General features: G+C 37.5%; 1 protein-coding gene across 1 annotated transcript in view; it reads left to right on the top strand.

Annotated features, from left to right (window-relative positions):
- Positions 1 to 15,270, top strand: part of MYO16 (myosin XVI) — a gene marked incomplete at both ends in the record, with an annotated part of 338,331 nt that overhangs the window by 282,388 nt on the left and 40,673 nt on the right. Inside the window, 4 exon segments of the mRNA XM_082013934.1 lie at positions 4,834 to 4,924; positions 9,907 to 10,153; positions 11,930 to 12,237; positions 14,066 to 15,268. Of these exon segments, the coding sequence (XP_081870060.1) occupies positions 4,834 to 4,924; positions 9,907 to 10,153; positions 11,930 to 12,237; positions 14,066 to 15,268 (1,849 nt within the window).

Raw genomic sequence — 15,270 nt, 5'->3', positions numbered from 1 at the left:
TTGTGTAAAATATCATTAGATTATAGTTCTCTGTCTTTTGTAGGTAGCTATTTTGAAAGTACTGACAGAAACACACAGCACTCCCACAAATTGCCTTTTTTAAACTAAAGAACAGCTTTACAGATTCCCTTGACACCTATTAAGTATGAGCTAATACTGCCTCCATGCCACCTACACACCATCTCAGCATCCATTCCATAGTTTTGAAAGTCTGTACTTCTACATCCTACACCTTTTCTGTAAAATAAAAAAAAGAAAAATTTTGAAAAATAACATTTAAAACCCTAATGCTTTTCTAATTAAAATAACTATGACTGTAATTCACAGATGGTTTACTTTTACAGGAGTCTGAATGACATTAGAATTTCAGACTCAGATTGAGAGCACTTTGTAGTCCAGAAAGTACTGAAAAGTGAGTGCTTTAGTGGAAGAACATTTTAACCTTTTTTTTCCCTAGGCAAGCAGGAAACATTTTGTGATTAGAGAAAAGACCAGAATGAAGACAGGTGGCAGCCTCAAAAACTGTTTTGATATCTGGCATATGAAATTCCAACATTTTTCAGCGTTATTGTTTTCACTGAACTCCAGAACTCTACAGAGGGCAGTGAGACTCCCTTGTTCTCGGTCAGCTTTAGAGGGTATCAGATATACTTCAAAGACTAAGCAACAAGATCTCCAGCTGTACAAACGTAATCAAATGTGTTATAGCAGTTTCTTCTTTACATGCTTCTGTCTAGAGCTCTGCTCTCAATAGACCTGGCATACAATGTAAAATCTATAAATAGCTTTTATCCAAATGTAAAAATGAATTTGTATTGACAATTTGTATTTCTTCATTCACTTAAAAATTGTAGCAGGCTTTACTAATTAAGTTCATGGCGTAATTGAAGCCACAATAACTCCATTTCTATTGTTCCTAGGGTGTAGGACAGGAGAAAAGAGAGCCAACGCTTTGCATGTCCCCTAGCTAGCTTTCTGACTCTACAATGCCAGACGCTTGTAGCTAAACTGACCATAAGCTTGAGCAATTTTCTTGACTGTGATGTTGTGACTGCACACCAAAAAATAAATTGCAACTCAATGTTTAGTTAAATTACACATTTGAAATATAGCCTAGATGTGACCAGTGTCTTAATTATGAGACTAATCAAGAATGGGGTTGTTAATTTTGCCATAGGCATTGCCGGTAAAGAGAGCGTTTTTAAGGTTTCAAAATGTAACTTTTCATCCCCTTTTCTACTGTCAGAGTGCCATAATATTGCCCTAGTAGAGAGGATTGTTTTAGAGAATTCCAGTGAGAAAGTAAGAGGAGAAACAAGCAATTTTGAGAAGTGGAGAGAAAGAGACAGAAGTTAGTAAAAAGTGCATGATTTGGCATAGGCCTGAGACGGGGGGCGGAAAGTCTCCAATGTGATGTAGAGGCTTTGTGGAAAGGAAAAGTGGACTATAAAGAGAAAATGTAATCAGAGCAGAAGAACATGATTTTATTAAGTATTTGTATCCAGGCTTTCGTTGTCTGAGAACTACTCAGATATAAATGGTAATTATAATAATTGCATGATAATTTAATTATAGTTAAGCATATGAATAATAATTCAGTTATTCTTATAGAAGAATTCTGGATTTAAGGTGATGTGAGCAAGAAGATGGAGGGTTTTAGTAGCCAAAGCTAGTAATAAGGACAGTTCAATATGTATTTTGACAAGATGGATGGAAAAAATAGTTGTTTGATGAGCAGTTGTTAAAGAATTCACACAGTTTAATGACAGAGTGGATGCGGTGGGAGGAGTCAAGGTGGAGTTCTGGTGTCCTGGAAGAAAGTTGAAGGCACAAAAATAGAATACTTATTGGGAAGAGAGGAGAAAATTGACATGGTTTACTGGGAAAATATGAAAAGTTTGCTTGTTCATGATGCAGGATCAGATGTCTAAAAGAAAAGCAAATTTAAACTGAAGAAGAAAGTGGTTGACCTATTTTTCTTAGAACTTTTTGATGAAATAAGGAAGAAAAGAAGTGGAGACAAAAGGAAAGTTTCCTTAAGGAAATTTAGCAAGCCCTAAGAAAGAAACAAATTCCAGAAGAGCTGATGAATGAAGAAGGAAGTCAGAGTGCTAAGATAACCAGGCAAAGAGAGAATTTTGAAACCACAGGAAGAAAAATGAAAACATTTTTGGGAAATCACCAGTCAAGAAAATGAGGATCGGAGTATGTCCCTAAGAGCAGAGTATGAGAGCACAATGAGAGCTCAGCAAGATTGCCTCAGATGAACATGAAGTTAAAAATTGGAAGGCATCACTCAGGAAAATCTATTAAGTAATGCCATGGTTTAACCCCAGCCAGCAACTGAGCACCACACAGCCACTCCCTCACTCCCCCCTCAGTGGGACGGGGGAGAGAATCAGAAGAGTAAAAGAGAGAAAACTCATGGTTTGAGATAAAGACAGTTTAACAGGTAAAGCAAAAGTCGCGCACACAAGCAAAACAAAACAAGGAATTCATTCACCACTCCCCGTGGGCAGGCAGGGGTTCAGCCACCTCCAGGGAAGCAGGGCTCTGTCACGCGTAATGGTTTCTTGGGAAGACAGATGCCATCACTCTGAACATACCCCCGTTCCTCTTCCCCCCCAGTTTTATATGCTGAGCATGACACCATACAGTATGGAATATCCCTTTGGCCAGTTTGGGTCGGCTGTCCCAGCTGTGCCCCCTCCCGAATCCCCATGCACCTCCAACCCAACCTTCTCGCTGGCAGACCAGGATGAGAAGCAGGACAGTCCTTGACTGCTGAGCAACAACTGAAAACATCAGCACATTATCAACATTATTTTCATCCCAAATTCAAAACACAGCCTCATGCTAGCTACTATGAAGAAAATTAACTCTATCCCAGCTGAAACCAGGATGAGTAAATATAAAGACACTGTTTTACCAGGGTAGCTACCATTATAGAAACAGGATCTATACGGTTCTGGAATAATAACTCCAATTTGTAAGCCAAAGGATTGTTCCAGAATGGGTGGTCTGAATAGAGGAGCTGCTCTGGAATAGCTAAGTTACACTAGTATTTCTGTACCTGCATATTCTTAAATATATCTAAAATAGCTGTTCCAGGCACTTTCCACCATGCACAGAAAGCCTATTCCCTGTTTATGAGTTTCTACAATGGCAAGACAAGTAAAATGTGGTTTTTATCACCTTGCCTTCACACACTTTACAATAACACAAAAAGGCATATTTTACTGGGAGAAGAGATACTAACAGAAAAAAGTTGTAGAAAGCATTCTAATTTTGCCATTTGAGTGCATCTGATTTTAACTAAAAGGCTAACAGTTGCACCATCATTGTCTGTCAGCTCAAACTGCAGAATTAGAGACTTTTTAAAACATTTAATTCAAACTAGTTTCTCTCTAGAGTAGAGAGACGGGAAGTCAAGGGACAAAAATGTCCACCAGTCATTTCTGAATTTTGTTAATGAAGTTTAGACATGATATATATGTCCTGGCTTTCTGTAGTTCATCACTACAAGTGATGTACATCTGACAGTAGTGTTTGGATTAAAAACAATCAGTAGAAATGGTGTGCAAATATCCCCATCGATACCTGTCTCCCTGATCTATACTAAAAACAGAACAGTGGAACAGGATGGTGCGATGAGAAGAGAACGAGCTTGTGAGCTGCAGACAAACAAGAGTTGGAATTAATTTCTGCAATTTCAGCCAGATTTGTATTAATTAATCAGTATGCCTATTAGCCATGAAAATTAATAGCTAGACGGAAGCTATAATCTTCACTGGGTAGCATAATTTTCTGATACTGGTCTTTTTATTTCTAAGAAGTGAAGTAAAGTTTCTTCTACTGAATTTCTGAGAAGAAAATGGTATAAGAAAAGCCATTATTCATCCAATTTTTTTAATTACTCACTGTTTTTAGGGTAGATAGGTTTTGTGTGGTTTGGATTTTTTTTTAAAGGCTATTAGAAAGGAATGCTTTTGAAGATTATACAGAAAAGAATCTTTAAGGATTGTTTCAGCACGTTCAGAAGGTATCAAAAGGAAGGTGCTTTCTTTTGGTCTAACTAGCTAAATTTTTCTGTAAAGGGGAAAGAGCATCTAAGGATGGTTGTTAAGACCCCCAAGAGCTAGATGAGTTAAACAAAGCAACTAGTCAGCACCAGAATAAGATCATATACTCAATCAATACTTAGGAAATTATTTTTCACAAATGAGTCCCTCTGACATTTTAGGCTTGATTCTAAAAGGAGACCTGCAGCACAGCTTCAGCAGACAAGGCTGGGAACTAGGATTCATAATTTTACTGGACGTTAGGAATCATTCTCACTAAGAGCAGTGAGTTTCTCCCATCCTCCCACTTGGGCTAAATTCTTCCTGTTCCACAGATGGCAGCTGCTACCATTTTCTGCTCCATGTGTGTTTATGGCTTGTCACCTTTCTCCTTGCCCACATCCCCCTTTTACAAAAGCTAAACCTTATTTTCTATTGCGTTGCCTAACACATTAGCACAATGGCGTTCAGAATGCTTTTTTCCCCCCAAGCTGTATTTAACTCGAAGACTGTAGTATTTGTTCTGGATGTTTTGGGAACTGAAAGGGAACTGTGTGTCTGACAGCTTGCTCGCCCGTTCCAAATACATCTGTTATTCAACCAAATGATACTACCTCTCTCTACAAGTACTGGCATTGCACAGTTCATAAATTGCAGATCTCATCTCAACCCTTAGCTGGATTATATACGTACTCTCGTTATTTACCTGTCATTGTTTTGGCCTTTTTTGCTGATGGTGACGGTTTCCCTGCTGTTTGTATTCTAGATAGGAGTCCGAAAAGTGTTTCTTAAGTACTGGCAAGCTGACCATCTCAACGATTTGTGCCTTCAGCTTCAGAAGAAAATTATAACCTGCCAAAAAGGTAACAATTACAGAACAAGTATTCCTGAGCTGTCACTTTGCACACTGAGCAGAATATTGCATAACAAAAAAAAATGTTCTTCTCCTTGAATAGTTGCTGTATTTTATACATTTCCAGCTAACTACTTATACAGATTTTTTGAGATGATATTAACATTGGTGATGCTTGCACTTTCCGTCTGTCAAAGATAATTTTACGGCAAACTGTTGACTACAATTAAAACTTAAGGGACTTTGAAAATTCCCTTTTTAAAGTATGTTCAGTGATATTTTACGACATTAATATAACTTTTAACTTCTTGTTGCAAATCAAATAATGTAACAGTGATACAAAATTGCAAAGTGTTCAAATATATTAGTGGTGAATACAAAGCTAATAATTTAATATGTTTAGTTGTCATAATTTTTCCCCTTTTCTCACAGCTTTCATATTTGACTACTAGTTTTTATGTTTAGGCATTTTTTCTCCCTTTTATGCCTGCATTTTTACTAAGGTCACACTGACATTTTTTGGCACGTTTTTAAAAGGAGGTGTTATCCACTGCCTCCTGATTTCCTGTTACTTCTGTTCCATTTCCTATCAAAATTTCAAATAACTGCTGAAAATGTGCATATTGCTTTGTTTGAGGAAGCTTCCTTCACACAACGCATTATTTATCTGATTGGCTGATGTCTGCAACAATTCCCATTATCACCTTTTTAAAGGAAATTAAAAAGACAAAGATTTATCTTGGGTTTTTCTTAGTCAGGTACATAATATTGCAGACTTAAGAATATATAAACTCCTCTCATTTTAACTATCTGTTCTTCACTGGAGCATACAGTGAAAAAGAGGAAACCAAGAGAAAACTTGAAGCAAATGAGATCAAAACAGTAGCAGTTCATGAATGAATGTGGAGAGTGACAGTTAACACAGGCCATAGGTCAGCTGGGTGTAGAACTTGTGCCTGACTTTTTGTGCAAATCACCCCATTGTAGTCACATATTTAGAAAAGCAATAATGATTTATCCTCTTTCCCTTCTCATGGTGACTTATCACAGAAAGGAAATATTTACCTTTCAGTGTCTGATTTGCAAATGGAATGCTTTAATGTAACCCTACACCAAAAATGTAAAGCATCCTCAGATATATCCATGTTTTGCAGACGTAAGAGAACAGACATCTGTCAAACCTTGCCTGAAGAATGAAGATAATAGGTCTTCTTGGCTCCTTACAAAAAATTTCTTTTGTTTTTGCTTCTAGCCCTCCTTAATTAGGCTAACTTGAAAAGTCATTCTCACCAAAACTATGTGTTCAAAGCTTTTTTCAAAGCTATGGCTCATCTGCATGTTTTTTTGTGGTCTAGGAAACCTGAGAAAACTACAAACTTGTATGAGTAAGGAGTAGCTAGACATCCATTTCATGAAATTAGCTCATGAAATAAGCTGCCCTTTGCAAACAGGTACAATTGTAAATTTGCAGAATTAGCATGCCAGAGAGCTCTGGCAGGTTGGGAATAGGATAGGGTTCCTGTGCACTGTTCTTACATAACCCTAAAATTGGGATCCATAGACTTTTACACTGGGATGGTGATGCTTAGTGAGTAATGGCATCAGTCCTGCTGCATATCCACATCTTTCTCCCCTCATCCTTTACATGCAGAGGACTTTGGAAGCTAAATCTCTCCTGATAGCATATTGAATAATAGCCAAATTAGTCAATAATTTCTGTATCAGCTTTAAAATGTAATAACATGTAGCCAGATAAGGACTTAACTCAAAGGGAAAACAGGTCTTGCCCAAAATTCTTATCCACTGTTTTTACCTCAGTCTTACTAGCAATCCTTTCAGCATGCCCATAAATTTGGGGGAAAAAAACAAACCAAAACAAACCAGATAAGTCTTTTTCTGTTACCCTGAAAGTTAACTTACACAGGCAAAAGAAGGGGTCACACTAAAGTGAAAGCATGTGTAGAAACACAGCATATTTAAAAACGAATCTGTGAATTTAGGGACTTTGTCATATTTTTTTCACAGGTATGAGAGGTACATATGGGAATTTTTGACCTTATTGAATCACAGAGAAAAATGTTCATACCTGTAAGAAAGTCCATCATGGTGAAGTTCTTCCATCAGAGTTCATGTAGATTAGGAATTAAATTTAATACATTGTTTACACAATAGTTAATACATTTATCACATAACCAAGGTCTACTTGAATTTTTATTATTCTGATTCTTATCCTTAGATGAACTGTAAAGAAGTAGATATTTCTCTGCCCTGTGGGTACTAACTTAAATTATTTTAATTTGCATAAGTGAGAATTATTTTAGATCTACAGAAATGAGGAGCAAGTTCAGAAGACAATCTTAGTACCCATAAAGTAGTAGATGAAACTGAGAAGTAAAGGTCTAGGAGATGACAATTTCATTTCACAGCAGTTTTTGAGGTTATGAAATTGTTTTTGTGTTCTGTGATGAACTGAAGACAAAATCTTTCAAATGTTCTCATAGAGAAGGAAATGTGGTGAAATGTCCATCTTTAATGAAAACCTGAGCTACTCAGTTCATTAAAAGGTGTGCAAAAGAAAAGAGGGGTGTCTGTCTGCCAACCAACCCTCCCTGACAAAACTTTGTTGAATGTTTCTTCAAAACATCTCAATTTTGATGAAAGTACGTATTCAGAGAAGCTGAATGCTACAGCTAGCTGTACTGGCTATCATTTTACTGGACCATCCTAGCAGGCTACTGCATCATTCATGCCTGTTAACAATCCTAGCAGAGGATTGACCTCCTTTTCCTTTTAGGAAATTTCCTTTAGGAATTTCATTTTCCTAATCAGTCTTAGTGGTGTTACTGACCCTTTATATTTTGTCAATGTAAAAGTACACACATACACACATACTTGTAAAAATGTTGTGTTAAATGCAGGGTTTTTTTCCAAAGTCATCCAGGATTTGATGCTTAACCATTTGCCAAACATCCTCCTCTGCAGCAGATAAGTTTAAAGAAAATACTGGAAGTGAGGGAACAATTTTTGATTATTAAGCTCTTTGAATTATTCATATTTGTGAGCAGTAAACTCTGATAATGTTCTATGCATGTATTTATTACCTTTGCAACAGCAATGTTATGAATTCAGACTCAGTAACATGCCTATCCAATGTGAATACTCATAAAATTGTCAACAAATAACTGTATTCTTAATTTCCTTTTCAACCAAATTGAGTAAGTGCATTAATATTTCAGAGTTTAAAGAAGTCATATTTTAAAGAATATAACTAAAGGGATTGAAAATGGGATGTCTGGCTGTGGTTATAAAAATGTAAACCTTCAAAGTTGTCCATTATAACTAATCTCAAAGTACTTGAACTTGAATATTTCCAAACACAGTGAATTTTGGATAGGAGCAATATTAATATGTTAACATTAAACTTTCTTGTATTTAATCAGCTGGGCACTAAGCATCTCTTAAAAAAATCTTATTTTAAATATCTAAACAAGGACATAGAAGGTTGTGGAAAATACATCGCCCTCTGTTTTAGCTCGTTATTGTATTTAATAACGTTACATTCAGACTAATTGTACATTTCTCTGCTTCCATTTTTCCTTTAGATTAATTCAACTTGACTCTTTGTTGTTTGATGTTGTTCTGCAGTGTTCCTAAGACTGAAATTTAATTACATTGATAAAAAGGTCTAATGAATTTTAGCATTTTTTATCTTCCAATCTTAATATTAGTATTTTCACTATTTTTCCTGAAACTCAAACCAACATCTTATACACGCTATTGCCTGCAGAGTTCATTTATGAAAAACTTTCAGTGACCAGAATGAGAGTAACGATAATAAGCAACGATGATGTTTGACCTGGTTTTGATACATATAAGATGATGTACTGAAAATCAACAATATTTCAGGCAACAGGTGAACAATTCTAAAACAGGTTCTCCCCTGTGAACTACAGAGCAGTTGTTCCAGGTCTAGAAAGAGTTAGGATCTTGTGGAACTTAAAAAAAACCACAACACAGATAAAGCACCTTTAGTTAGCCTATCTCTTCCTTCTAAGCCAAAACATATGCTCAGAGAATACTAATACCACCCCGTTGCAGATGGAGACATTAATTTGGTGCTGAATGCCTCATGGCCATGGAGGTCCCTGTGCCTTGTGTTTCTGATCAGCTGGGTACTTCTGAAAATTCAGGGTCTAGGTGGTACTTAGGTTGAGTAGAATTTGTTGTAATGAATGTACATACTTAGGAAAGTAACACAGGAAGCTATTATAGGAGATGCACCAAAATCTTCTGCCGACATAAGGCTGACAAAGAGTGTGAAAAATAGGCCTAATAGATACAAAAAGCTGATGCAATGCAGATGAAACTTTTAAACTGAAAAAAGCAGATGTGATGTGACAGATACATTTGAGAAATTTGCATTAAATTAATCTAATTGTTTTTGCTGAAAGGAAATGAGCAACAAAAGGTCTTTAAATGTCATTAAAAAATCTTGTGTCGGTTTTGATTTTTTTTTTAGGTACACCGAAATATTTAAAGCAATTTTTAAGTTGACCAAAAGCAAATGATCATTTGATTCCTATTCCATTCAATGCAACAACCAGTTATTCAGGGTTTTATTTGGAAACAAATGATCTTTTGACCTTTGCAGTGTAAATATATGCTTTCACAGTCTGCAGCATATAACCAATTCCAGTTAGAATGTAATAAAAAATAACGGTCAGTAAAAGGAAACATTGTGAGTTGTGACAGCTCAAATTTATGAATGGATTTACTATCACTACTTTGTTTTAAACACTTACAGTAAAAAACAGAAAGAGTTCCATTTTAGTATGTTATTTATGCGCCGTCACATTTCTTTCGTTCTTTGTGGAAGGCATTGATTGAAGTTATTTGCTCATGTTTACAGCAGAACAGACAGTAATATTAAGTTATTCACTAATTAATTAGCTGTCTGTCTTTGGTCCATTATTTTTCCTTCTGTTATGGTAGTTGTAAGAGGATTTTTAGCTCGCCAGCGCTTGCTACAGAAGATGAGCATCAAACAGGAAGAGGTCACCTCAATCAAAAGCTTCTTGCAGAACGCTGAGGATATGGGATTGAAAACATACGATGCCTTGGTCATTCAAAATGCTTCTGACATTGCCCGGGAAAATGACCGTCTCCGCAATGAGATGAACGCTGCTTACCACAGGGAAAAGTTAGAGGCTAGAAACAGACCAGAGGAAGGTCACAAAAGGTAAGATGAGGAAACATCTACTGTGAAGAGTTAAAGCATTTCTTCAGTTTTAGTGATTTCTTCCCCTGCTTAGAAAGCCACAGAAATGACTGAGGAATTGCAAGAAGATTCTCAAGTATATACACAACCCAAATAAGTGTTAGACACTATTTTTTTCTGCATATCAGGTAATTAAGTCTAGAAACTTAAGGACACCCCTTATATCCTATTCATGGGACACTGAGCTCTGTAGGAACTTATGTTTCAGAGGCATTTATTTTTTACAGAAATATTGTTTTTAATTTGAAGATAAATAGCTTATAGTTGAACTTTCATCAAACCAAAGAAAAATTCCTCTATCTTAAAATTCCAACATTGGGAAATCCTGATTATGTGTTGAACTAGATCAAATCACTGTGAGGAGGATTCTTTCCTCTTATTTAAAAATAGACAGATGTTTTTGTTTAACTCCCATCAGAGTTTTCAGGAGTGCCTGTTTTACAGATTCAGCAAATGATGGAGAGCCTTTCTCTAGGAACTGAGTCCCTGATCTTTTTTCTCGCAGACATCTGAATGGGCAGAGGTAGAATTTGCAGTTAATAGATATATGTCTATAGCAGGAATGTGCCTATAACTTGCTGGACTTATAAATGTTTATTTTTCCATAGGAACTTAATTTTCATCCAGAACAACTCCCAGTGCTTTCATTGCTTTTGTCAGTGACTTTTATTAAAGTGAAAATGGCAGTGCATCTGCTTAATTAGCTTCAAATATCCCAGTCATTACATATTGGAGGAAATGCCTTTGTAGGAAAGACTGTAATTAAACATTACAGTGAAAACAAATTATCCACTGAGCACCATGCTTTCATCTTTAGCTATTTCATTTACTACATGGGCAGCTGGCTATATCCTGTGCATGAATTCCAGCTCTGCTGGTGATTTGCCATGCAGAAATACAATTTAAAAAAACAAATGCTAGAGGATTTGTTTGTAAAGTGGCAGAATAGACTTCTTCTATCCAGTGCTAACCACTCTAAGTTAGAAGGTTTTCAACATTTTGATTTTTGAAGGAATAACGTTAGAAGGATTTTTGTTAAAAATTGATTTGTTGGAGCAGTTGATAAACATAGTTTCACAATCAGCATTGAAATAGCAAAAAAAAAAAAAAAAGAAAAATTGGAATAAGTAAAACTCCAAAACTGCAATTGAAATAACTAAACATAATGTCATAAGTAATATTATTAAAATGATAGGTAATAATTAAGCTTAAACAAGAAGATATCCAGATATCTGGGTGGAATTGTTCAAGCAGCCAAGGTAGCTGGCTAAAAAGGTCATCTAATATTTTAAAGATTTGCATTATCCAAATAGAATTTATAGTTGTCTTTTTAGACAATAATGATAAAGGCTCAGCATTTGCTGCCTCAGTAACTTTCTATTAAAATGGATTTCCCAGAAATTATCATTCAGATTGAAAACCCAGGTTTTGATTGTGTGTAGCAATCAAAGTGTGAACAATTCATTCAGTGAATGTCTGATCAACAATATGAAACTGCTTAAGGAAGGCTGCATTTGTGCGAAAAAGGGCCAGTGTCCCGATTTATCATGAAACAGGAAATGGAAGAAAGCTAGCAGCTTGGTCTGGATTTGTTTGTCAGAAGATTACTACACACATCCCCTCACACAGCAGGGGAGTTGTGAGATTGTTTACCAAAAAGCTGTTGTTATGTTTGCATGAACAGGTTCATTGTTATCGCTTGAATAATGCATCTGGACCTCTTTTCTGTGTTTTCAGAGCTGAAGACAAGGGTGGGAAGGTCTCTGAGGACAGCTTTGCCGGCTGTCGAACGCCTAAGCACTTCCATTCCAGCTCCGTCCCTGTCCCCATGGCAGTGGACGGCTTGGTGCACTCTGCGGCTGGGTCATCCATCAGATCCCCCTCCCTGCACTCTGTGTTCAGCATGGACGATAGCAATAGCCTGCCATCACCAAGGAAACAGCCTCCTCCCAAACCAAAGAGGGACCCCAACACACGACTGAGCGCTTCGTACGAGGCTGTTAGTGCTTGCTTGTCGGCAGCTTCTAAGGAAACCGCTAATGAAGGTTAGGCATAAAGGGAGAAAGAGTCGCAAATGTTACTCTAGGTTATTGACTTATTCTTTTCACTTTGATCTTTTTCAGCAGAGTCAAGCACCTTTGAAAAGTCCCGCTTCCCTGAAATATTTCAGTAGCAGTAAATAAAATTAGTCAATTTGTCATTTGTTTCCAAATCATCAAATAATACTCATGTGTTTTAATTGCCTAGTTTGTCAACAACCAAAACCTATTTGCAGAACTCCCTCTAGAGACAAAGGATCTCTGTCAACTTGAGCTATTCCACCCCACTGATGATTTTATTTCACCTTTTAAGCTGTATATTAGAATACCTTGCATCACTAAACCGAATGCTCGAATCTTGAAATTCAGCAACTCAAACATTAAACTTTCTCCTACGTGTTCTCTATGTTCACATGAATAACATGCATTCAGTGGTTTATGTTTGTGCCATAACTTGCTTACAGTGATTTTTTTGTTTAGAAGGAAAGGGCTATGAAAGTCCCAAAGAGTCTCAATGCATTATAGTGTATATAGAACTGTTTTGAGTTCAGTTGTTCTGTTCTCCTTCACCCTTGAAATGAAAGAGTAGAAGATGAAGGGGAGGAATGCATTCTGATTTTCCTTGGTAAGCCTGACTTGTCATGCATTGTGTAAAGGATCCTCTAGGCTTATCAGGGAAGATCCTTCAGGCTGGGTTTAAAGCTATGTATAACCATTCTCTAATCCTGCATATAATGGATGGAAACCTTTGCAGCTCCCTCTTGCAAAATAATCACTGTTCTCCTGTCCAGTTCATTAGATGCAAGTCCATTTTTCTTAACCTCTTCCTTGCTTGTTCAAGCTCTGTGTAAGGAGAGATGAAATGTGTCCAATATACTTTTAAATTAGTGTGGCTTAAGGAGCTCTGCAACGGTTTTGGCTTTCTGTGCCCAGCTCTGCAAGACATGATTGATTTAACCAAAAAGCTCTAGCAGAGGTTTTTGAAAGAATGACAATTTATATATGTATGTGTGGTCTTAACACTAATGCTTATATACACTCACAAAACGACTTTGGAATTCTTCTCATATGTATGAAACAACAAGGCCAGTTTCCCTACTGTATACTCATTTTCTAAGAATTATGTCAGTTTCCAGAGCCTTTGTCCAAAAACCAGCTCTGATTTACACCATCTAATTTTGATCTTAAAAGACCAATCACCTAGGTATCTAGTCTCTCCACTCCATATGTGCCTGGAGGCTGTGAAAAGACATCTGGTTTAGTTAACTGTATACTCAGTTGGGGAATTGCCCTTAGGCTACGGGATTTCCTAGCTTTATAAATTATTTCCACACCTGCAGTACAAAAGAAGAAGAGATGGGCATAATATCTGCCTATAATTAGAGTTTTATAGATTAGATAAAAGGGCGATACTTCAGTTTCTGGCAATAACATGTGTGTCAAAGTAGCACCATGCTGAAACTCCTAGTTAAAAGCATGCCACCCTCCCTTGGTGCCAAAGGAGTAACAAGCACGTATTTCCATGTGTTACAGACCTTGCAGTGAACATTTGGATACAAAAGATATCTCCTCAGGTGTTAGTTCTCATCTTTTAGTGGCAGTAGAGATCACCAAAGCAGATTGTATGCCCAGGTAGCGAAGGCTTGTGGTGTGGAAGCTGAAAGTTATGCATTTCGTTCCTCGAAATACTTGTACTTGACTGAATCCCTGTGTTTGTGACTGCTGCTCATTGTAAAACTATATGGGCAACATTTGAAGGCTTAACGTTCTGGACCTGTGTAAGAAAAAACTGACTTTGATCTGTTAATAACACAGACCTTTTTCACTTTCCTAGTACTGACCCGTCCAAGGCCCCACAGTGATGACTATAGTACCATGAAAAAAATACCTCCCAGAAAACCAAAACGAAGTCCCAATACAAAACTTAGTGGCTCTTATGAAGAAATACCTGGCCAAAAGCCTGGGGATGTAAAACAGGGAAGCACAGTAGCTAAACCAGGTGGCTATGACACTGTGACAGTGCAGAGAGCAGCTTCTGCTGATGGGCCACAACATGGTGTGCTGAGTCTCTATATGTCACAAGAAGAGGAGGAAAATGAGCCTGTCTATATTGAAATGGTAGGGAATGCAATGAAAAACAGTTCTGCTGAAGCAGAAAGCCCAGAACAAGGAGAGTCTGTATATGAAGAAATGAAGTATTTTCCACCAGAAGAAGGGAGCAGTGGTAGTGCAATAATTCCGGTAGTGACCGGATCTCCTCCTCTGTTCTTCGAAAGCAAGAAAAATGTTAACGTTGAAGATGGAACACTGGATGGAAACAGTCAAGCAGCTTTGATCTGTAAAGACTCATGTGACATTCCAGCCCCTTTCCCTAACTTGCTCCCCCACAGGCCACCACTTCTTGTATTTCCTCCAACCCCTGTCACATGTTCACCTGCTTCTGATGAGTCACCTCTAACACCACTAGAAGTCAAAAAGCTTCCTGTCTTGGAAACCAACCTAAAATACCCTGTGCAGTCAGAAGGCTCAAGTCCATTATCACCACAATACTCCAAAAGCCAGAAAGGGGAGAATGAAAGACCAGCATCTCCAGGCTTGGTTGTGTTCAATGTTTCCAGCAAAGTGACTCCTCCTTCCACACCACCTCCTCCTCTCCCACCACCCCCTCCTCCTGTACCACCTCCTATTTCCTACCGGGCTTCCACACATTTCGCATTTCCTCCAGAGACTTGTGCTAGTTTTCTGATTAATACAGGGAAAACAGGTACAAACTCAGACCTGTCAAAAGTACCTCAGAGACCAAATCCTGCTCAGCTTGGATGCTCACCTTCTCCATTCTCCAAACTGCCTTACTCCCCAAAGGTGGCAAGAGCAGATCACAGGAAATTCAACTCAAATTCGTCATCTTCATTTCCATACAGCCCTACAAACTCAAGGTCATTGACCAGTCCCCTTGATGAGTTAACTAGTTTGTTCAACTCAGGACGGAGCGTACTACGAAAATCTGCAGCAGGACGTAAGATCAGGGAGCCAGAAGGT

This window comes from Phaethon aethereus (assembly GCF_964289735.1).
Source record: "Phaethon aethereus genome assembly, chromosome: 1".
In the NCBI taxonomy this organism is placed as follows: domain Eukaryota; kingdom Metazoa; phylum Chordata; class Aves; order Phaethontiformes; family Phaethontidae; genus Phaethon; species Phaethon aethereus.
The sequence above is the reverse complement of the archived record's forward strand: the minus strand, read 5'-3'. Positions and strand labels throughout refer to the sequence as shown.